The following is a 7,729-nucleotide window of genomic DNA, read 5'->3' on the forward strand; positions in this document are numbered from 1 at the left end:
ATCAGCTCAGAGCTAGCACCAGGTCTGAAAAGCCTTGCTTTCCAAACCAGAGAGGTGGAGAATTACATTTTCTTAGATGCAATTAAGGTTTTAACCTCATGGTTAGTGGAGTCCACCTGAGTGTCTGGGGCCACTCTTCTCACGGGGCCTTCCCGCCGCCTGCTGGTCATGAGGGTCACACCCTTGCAGCCTGCCCATCCCCCTCAGCTCAGCCAGACAGTTGCCATTTCGGCAGTAGGTGGCTCTGGAGATAAGTTTCTGTCTTCTGGAAGCCTGTTTTATTTTTTATTTATTTTTTTTTTTTGAGACAGAGTCTCACTTTGTTGTCCAGGCTAGAGTGAGTGCCGTGGCGTCAGCCTAGCTCACAGCAACCTCAAACTCCTGGGCTCAAGCGATCCTCCTGCCTCAGCCTCCTGAGTAGCTGGGACTACAGGCATGCGCCACCATGCCCGGCTAATTTTTTATATATATATCAGTTGGCCAATTAATTTCTTTCTATTTATAGTAGAGACGGGGTCTCGCTCTTGCTCAGGCTGGTTTTGAACTCCTGACCTTGAGCAATCCGCCCGCCTCGGCCTCCCAAGAGCTAGGATTACAGGCGTGAGCCACAGCGCCCGGCCTGGAAGCCTGTTTTATTTTAATGGCTTCATATTCTCTTTTCTGGCATGCGAATCCTCCTCATCTGTGCACACTAAATATTTAAAGCATTAAAATAAGACTTGTGTTGAACATTTTCAAAGGTATTAACGAGGGAACGTATAGCAGATGTTTGCTGTGCACAAAGCATTTGTCTGTAGTCCACTGTGGTGGGAAGAGTGAGGGGAAAGGAAGAAAGGGGAGGTGCAGGTCATATTCTTGGGGAGCCTGCAATCTAGCCCCAGTGCTGCTGCCTTCCTCCTCCTCCTCCCCCAGTGCTTGTCCATCTCCCATGAGTAATGTGGAACATAGAATTTTACATCCTCTTAGGGACGTTAGAGATGATTGAATGCAGTGTTCTCCTTTGGCTGATGAAAAAATGGAGCTAATGAAGTTTGGCGATGGAGCTGAGGTCATACCATCCAACGCTAGTGCAGGAGACAGGAAGGCAGGGCTTGGGCCAGGGCTCACTCCACGCCCCACACGGTCAGAGGCTCTCAGAGCCCTTCACAGTGTTGGCGACTGAACTCCCCTTGTGCCCCTGCTGCAGGTGGTCAACAGAGGAGACCCCTATCCTCAGGAAGTAGGTGCCACCGTCCAGAAAGTCATGGAAAGGCTGGGTTACTGCAACCCCTACCGGCTGGTTTGGCAATCCAAGGTAGGTGGCCTCTGTACTTTTGCAGGCAATCGGCTCTTTTGAGAAAGTTTATCTAAGGACTTAGCTATAAAATGACTAGATTTAGCTCTTTGAGATAGGCCATTCAGTAATCTGACTGAACTCTACAAGCAAGATAGAAGGGGTAATACATGACTCATTGAGTTCTATCGGTTTGATATTATACTTTTAGTTGTAGATAACAGAAACATTTATTTATATTGGGCCAACTTCTAGAAGGACTCAAGCTTCGATGTGGAAATATCAAGACCCATTCAAACAAGTGTGCAGGTGTAGAGAGGGGCTCTCGCCCTAGCAGGCAGGTGCATGCACCCCGGGTGGTGGGCGGTGCGTGCGCTGTAGCCTCATTGGGAAGAGTGGTCCACTCACACGTTCATCCTCCTTTCTCATAGGTGGGTCCCATGCCCTGGTTGGGTCCTCAAACAGACCAGTCTATCAAAGGGCTTTGTGAGAGAGGGAGGAAGAATATCCTTTTGGTTCCAATAGCGTTCACCAGCGATCACATCGAAACGCTATACGAATTGGATATCGAGTACTCCCAAGTGTTGGCCAATGAGGTAAACGCACCTATCTGGTTTATCAATCCCATGGTGATTCGCTTTAAAAGGAAACTTTCTCTGCAACTATCTAATTGGAGAATATCATTTACTACATATGTTTGCATATAGTTGTATCCTGTCCTCACGGTTCTGAATAATACTTCATCTGAGTAAGAACCTCAGCACATCGAGTTCATCCCAAGTCAGCCATGGGAGAGGACACCTGTGCTTTGGTCAAATCAGGTGGCACAGAGATCACGGCGGCCAGCATCATTTTGCTTAGTTTGTAATTACTGTGCAACTTGAAAGTAATGACAGCTACATTTCCTTAAGAAAAAGAATTGTGTTTCTCACCAATTCTAGGGGGAAAAATTGTAATGTTCTATAATTTCTTTTCTTTGCCTAATAGTGTCCTTTACTTGGGGCTATTATACACAGTTTCTTGTTGGGTTGCAAGGCATCTAGGAGTCATTGTCATCTAAGAGAAGAGCCTGGCATGCACACGGAAGCAGCGTGTGTTGTAATTCCCTTGACCTCTTTTTTGCACTCACTTAATTAGTTGTTTGCTACTGTGTTGTGATCAATCTGATTATTGAAATAACAAATACCATCTTTGGTGTCTTGTAATATAAGATGGATGTGAATTGTCATTCAGGGAGGAGAAAAACTATTGTTCACCTATGTCTTGGCTTCTGAGGGCCAGCCTGAAACTCGCATTGGATTTATAACTTTGTTTTTAGGGGAAGTGTGGAAGTCTTGGGACCCAGAAAGTCCTTTCCTCCCTTGCCTCTTCTGTCAGAGCTCCTGGCTCTGGTCATCCCCTATATGATGGGTGGAGGCCTGGCCTGCAGGACACCTCCTCTTCTGTGGGACTGGGTGGCAGGTGCAGGGTAGGTGGAGAGCAGCTCAGGGCAGAACCTGTGGCAACACCTGAACCCCTGGTTTTCGAATGTCCATGCTAGTCATCAGTGAGACGTCAGTGAAGTTAGGAGTGCCTAAGTTGCTGGTTAGTGCTCCGGAGAAAGGATTTGCCGGCAAGTTGTAATTGGCGAAGATGAGTTTGCAGTGTTGTCAATGGGTTTCATTTAAAGATGTCTTCTCTACTCCACCATGACCTTGGCTAATTGTGAACTTGCAAAAAAACTTTAGTGAAAAAATGGTTCATACTAGGAAAACTCTATTGAGTGATAGTTCACATTCATTCATGTCACTAAACTGAGGTTATTCCTTGTAATCAATTGTACTAGTGACTGATAAATGAGTCCACATAGGGCATAAAGAAGACTATGTTGCCACAGTTTATTTCATTATTTTGATAAGAGAATATAGTACGTTTAAAACAACTAACTTTAAAAGATTGTTTGAATTTTTTCTCAAAATAGAAATGACTTTATTGCTTTTTGATAATAAAAACAATAAAGATCTCAGGCAGTTCAGAGAAGTATAACATAGAAACTAGAACACACTCATAATCTTATCCCTCAGAGATAACATCTGTTAATATTTTGATAAAATAGGTCCCCTTTTTCTACTAAATTCGCATACATTTTAATAAATGTCTTCTACACATTTAACAAAAATGGTATTTTATTCATACTGTTTTACATTCTTTTTTTCTTAAAAATATATTATGAGCCCAAATTAATAAATAAAATTAGATCTATATACTTACTTTTAACAAATTGCTGATTAGTATACGTTTAAAATATTCATAATTTTTTATTATCATATACCACTCTGTAATAAATATTGTGTTTCATTTTTCCAATTTTGTTTTTGCAATCTTAGGACAGATTTCTAGAAATGGAATTTCAGTGTTGATCCATATTTTCCTAGATTGTCCTCCAAAAATGTATCCGTTGCCTCTCCCATCAACATTGTTGGAGAACCTCCTTTGCCAACACTGGTTATTCTGCTGTTACTGACTTTCATGTGAAGTTTTATTAATAGAATACAGCCTCTTCTTAAATTGAGAATGAGGACTAAGCATTTGCTGAATCTCAACATTTCCCCCAGACCAGCCCCCTGATGTTAATGCTAGTCTAAAAGATAAAGCAGCTGAGAAGCTGTCAGCAGAAAAGGGAAAGAGAAGATTCCAGATTGCCCAAGTAAATAAATCATAATTGCATAGTTCTCCGTTATTTGGGGGACAATTACCTGGATATTTTTGGAGAGGAGAGCAGGGATAGTATTGAAACAATCTTCAGATTTTTTTCTTTAGATTTTCCCTGTCAAGAATGCATTTTATTTTTTTATTTTTATTTTTTTTTTGAGACAGAGTCTCGCTTTGTTTTCCAGGCTAGAGTGAGTGCCGTGGCATCAGCCTAGCTCACAGCAACCTCAAACTCCTGGGCTCAAGCGATCCTCCTGCCTCAGCCTCCCGAGTAGCTGGGACTACAGGCATGCGCCACCATGCCCGGCTAATTTTTTTATATATATATCAGTTGGCCAATTAATTTCTTTCTATTTATAGTAGAGACGGGGTCTCGCTCTTGCTCAGGCTGGTTTTGAACTCCTGACCTTGAGCAATCCGCCCGCCTCGGCCTCCCAAGAGCTAGGATTACAGGCGTGAGCCACAGCGCCCGGCCAAGAATGCATTTTAAAAGGCAGGGTGCCGTGGCTCATGCCTGTAATCCTAGCGCTCTGGAGGTCAAGGTATGAGGGTTGCTTGAGCTCAGGAGTTGGAGACCAGCCTGAGCACCAGCAGACCCCATCTCTACGAAAAATAGAAAAATTAGTGAATGTCCGTGGCATACCCCTGTAGTCCCAGCTACTCGGGAGATATAGGCAAGAGGATCACATGAGGCTGCAGTGAGCTATGATGAGGCCACTGCACTGTACCCAGAGTGACAGAGCAAGATTCTGTCTCAAAAAAAAAAGAATATATTTAAAAACCCAACTCTGAATTGAATCTGATGTAGGTTCAATACATTTTATAGTCCATATATTATTTCATTTTGGCACTTGAGATTAAACCAAGTACAAAAATGTATTTAATTAAGGCAACATCCTACTGAGGTAGAGTCTATAAAAGTATGCATTAGAAAAATATAATAATAAAGAATGATAAATTACTTGATTTAAATTACTTGAGAATTTTGTCAAGTATAACCTCAAAAATGGTTTGGAAATAAACCACCTGTGGGAAGGTAATGAGGTTGGGGAAGGACATAGGAATTGAGCAATTTATACTAACAAAATCCACATATGTGCCCAGCCAACTCACTTATGAGCAGTCTGTGAACACTTGAAGTTAGACTTTGAATTGTGTATGTGTATCTGTGTGTGTTTATTTATTTATTTATTTTTGGTAACAGTTTCTTTTTAAAAACTATAAAACAAAAGGAAAATAAGATGTGTCTGTGTTTTTCCTCCTTTTTCTCATTTGATTCAGTGCGGAGTTGAAAACATCAGAAGAGCAGAGTCTCTTAATGGAAATCCATTGTTCTCTAAGGTACCTGTAGTGTTACAACCATTTTAGTAGAACATACCAGAGAGTAATCCTCTGAGAAACTCTTGCAGAATATTGGTTTTTCTCACATATTAGAACATTTGGAGTTCCAATTAATTACAAAAATAAAATCGAATTCCTTAACCGCTCACGTTTTTTTCCCTTCAGATAGTCCCAATTTTCTTATTTTCATCCTCCGAAAACTGTCTCGTTTAAAATCTGCTTTTCAGAGAGAAGGTTTCCTGGGTGGGGTAAGAGGATTGCATTTCCTGAAATCTCTATTTTAACTTTCTTTAAGCTGAGGAATCTCAGGAAGGGAAGATGTTGTAGAATTGGGTTCAAAGGATTCACAACTCAAATGAAAAGAAACCGTAAACCGGAGCGATTATCTGGGCGGAGGGGAGGAGGGGGCGCGTGGGGGACAAGCAGACTTCTTGCTTCTGACGACTCTCTGCTTCCTGCGTGTCTTCCAGGCCCTGGCCGACCTGGTGCACTCGCACCTGCAGTCGAACGAGCTATGCTCCAAGCAGTTGACGCTGAGTTGTCCGCTCTGTGTAAATCCCGTCTGCAGGGAGACTAAATCCTTCTTCACCAACCAGCAGCTGTGACCCCTGCCTGAGGACCTCGTGGGATTAGGCAAATTTGCCAACCTCCAGATACCTCCGACGTGGAGGGGGACGTTATTTAGAGATGGGGAACAGAAGTCGCATTAGTATACGCACAGCCTTTGGGCACACATTGTGTGATTTCTTGAGGATCGGACTCTGAAATCCGTATTGAGGGATTTCTGTTTTTATATAGTTGTACAGTAACCATTTATATTCCCCCTCTCTGGGTGAAGTTACTGGTTTGTAATGTCCACTAGGACATTGAAAAATGAGTTTTAAAAGTTATCTTATGAGACAGACCCCTATTTTAAATACAGATTTTGGTTTTATTGCCCCAAGCGCCCTAAAAGGGTGCAGACAGCCCTTTTTGTGGGCTGTCAGTGTGAATGAGATCTGTTTACAGTCTTGTGCATATAGTTGTGGTTTTTAAAATGAGCATAGTTGAGTATTTGAATGAATTTGAAAAAGAAATGTTACCTGATCTTTCCCTAAGCCCATGGGTGACGTGTTTGGTTACACACAGCGGCTGCTTTTGCCAGGGAGGCCCCCATTCATCGGTCATTTTGGTATTTGTGTGTCTCACTTTCCTCACCATAAAACCGAATCAAGAACAGATTTGAGAAGTGCTCTGAGATTCCCCAGGCATGCAAGACTAATGAATGTCTAGAAATCCAGGGTCACCGTACACGCCTTGGTGAGAGTCCTTGGGGCCACGGGGAAGGGGCTCCGCTGCTTCCCGTCTGCAAGGACAGTGCTGCCGGGAGACACCAGGGTGGCCTTCTCTCCCTTAAATCTCCTCCGCGGCCCTCGAGAGCCTTTCCTTCTAGAGTCTTCTGTATTTTGGTTGAATATCTCCTTTCTGCACATGTATCTTAAGAATTATTTTATAAGGTCAGCTCTGCTTTGTAACCTTCAACTTTTTATTACTTTACAGGTTTTTACTATAAAGATTATATAGCCATACAATAGGACATTCGAAAAATACAGAAAAGAAAACTACTCTAATGTAATAACTATTATTAATTATGCTATTTCGTGCCAGTCTTTTCCTGTGGATATTTTTAATGCCATTGTGACCTTGAATTGGGGAGTGGAAAGTTGTCCTAAAAATGTAGAAATAATGTCAGATCAGAATCTGATCTTCTATATTTGGATTTAAATGGATTAAAGATCTCTAATGGATCCATGAAGAATTTGTAATGATCACTTTCTCTTTTCTCCAAGCTCTAAAACTTTTGTTCTTCAAAAGAGCATTTCTTTGATTTGTTTTTCAAAGCAAATTTATAAACTGGAAGTATTAGGGGATTCATAGACCTTCTATATTCAGAATTTGCTATGTTAATAAATACTAGGACATCATTAAGGTTGGAACCAGTGTGATTGATGCTGTCTGCTACATGAAAACTAATCAAAATTAGTTAATCAAAATTATTAAGTATAAGGAGTTGACTTTGTAATAAAGGAAAAGAAACATGCCATCTACTTTAGTTAATAGTTTTACTATACTGATAATGGCCCTCAAAGTTGAATAGCATCTACAATTTTTAAATTTGAAATTGGCTTTTCTTTTATTAGGTTGTTTCTAGAGAAAGATAGAAGGCATAAGTAGTTGTTTAGAATTTTCTTCTATACTTTTCTGTCACCTTTTGGGGGATTAGGTTCAAAGTAGACTTTGAGTGACTATCCCACAGGGAAGTGAATTCTCTGGGTTAGTGGAATGGCGCTGGAAGACAGGTTATTTTTGGAGCCATTCTCCCTCCTTAAAGGAAACTTGCTGAGGGTTTGATTCACTTCTTCAACAGCTTTAGAGGTGAAAATA

The 7,729-nt window shown here is 41.5% G+C and overlaps 1 protein-coding gene across 1 annotated transcript in view; it reads left to right on the forward strand.

Moving 5' to 3' along the window:
- The window catches only part of FECH (ferrochelatase), a 33,282-nt gene extending 26,179 nt beyond the window's left edge, over window positions 1–7,103 (forward strand). The window contains exons 8-11 of the mRNA XM_012745471.2: window positions 1,187–1,294; window positions 1,705–1,869; window positions 5,246–5,305; window positions 5,776–7,103. Of these exons, the coding sequence (XP_012600925.2) occupies window positions 1,187–1,294; window positions 1,705–1,869; window positions 5,246–5,305; window positions 5,776–5,910 (468 nt within the window). The 3' untranslated portion in view covers window positions 5,911–7,103. The remainder of the gene's footprint in view (window positions 1–1,186; window positions 1,295–1,704; window positions 1,870–5,245; window positions 5,306–5,775) is intronic.
- Window positions 7,104–7,729: the final 626 nt, after the last annotated feature.

Source organism: Microcebus murinus, chromosome 17, assembly GCF_040939455.1.
Source record: "Microcebus murinus isolate Inina chromosome 17, M.murinus_Inina_mat1.0, whole genome shotgun sequence".
Taxonomy (NCBI): Eukaryota; Metazoa; Chordata; class Mammalia; order Primates; family Cheirogaleidae; genus Microcebus; species Microcebus murinus.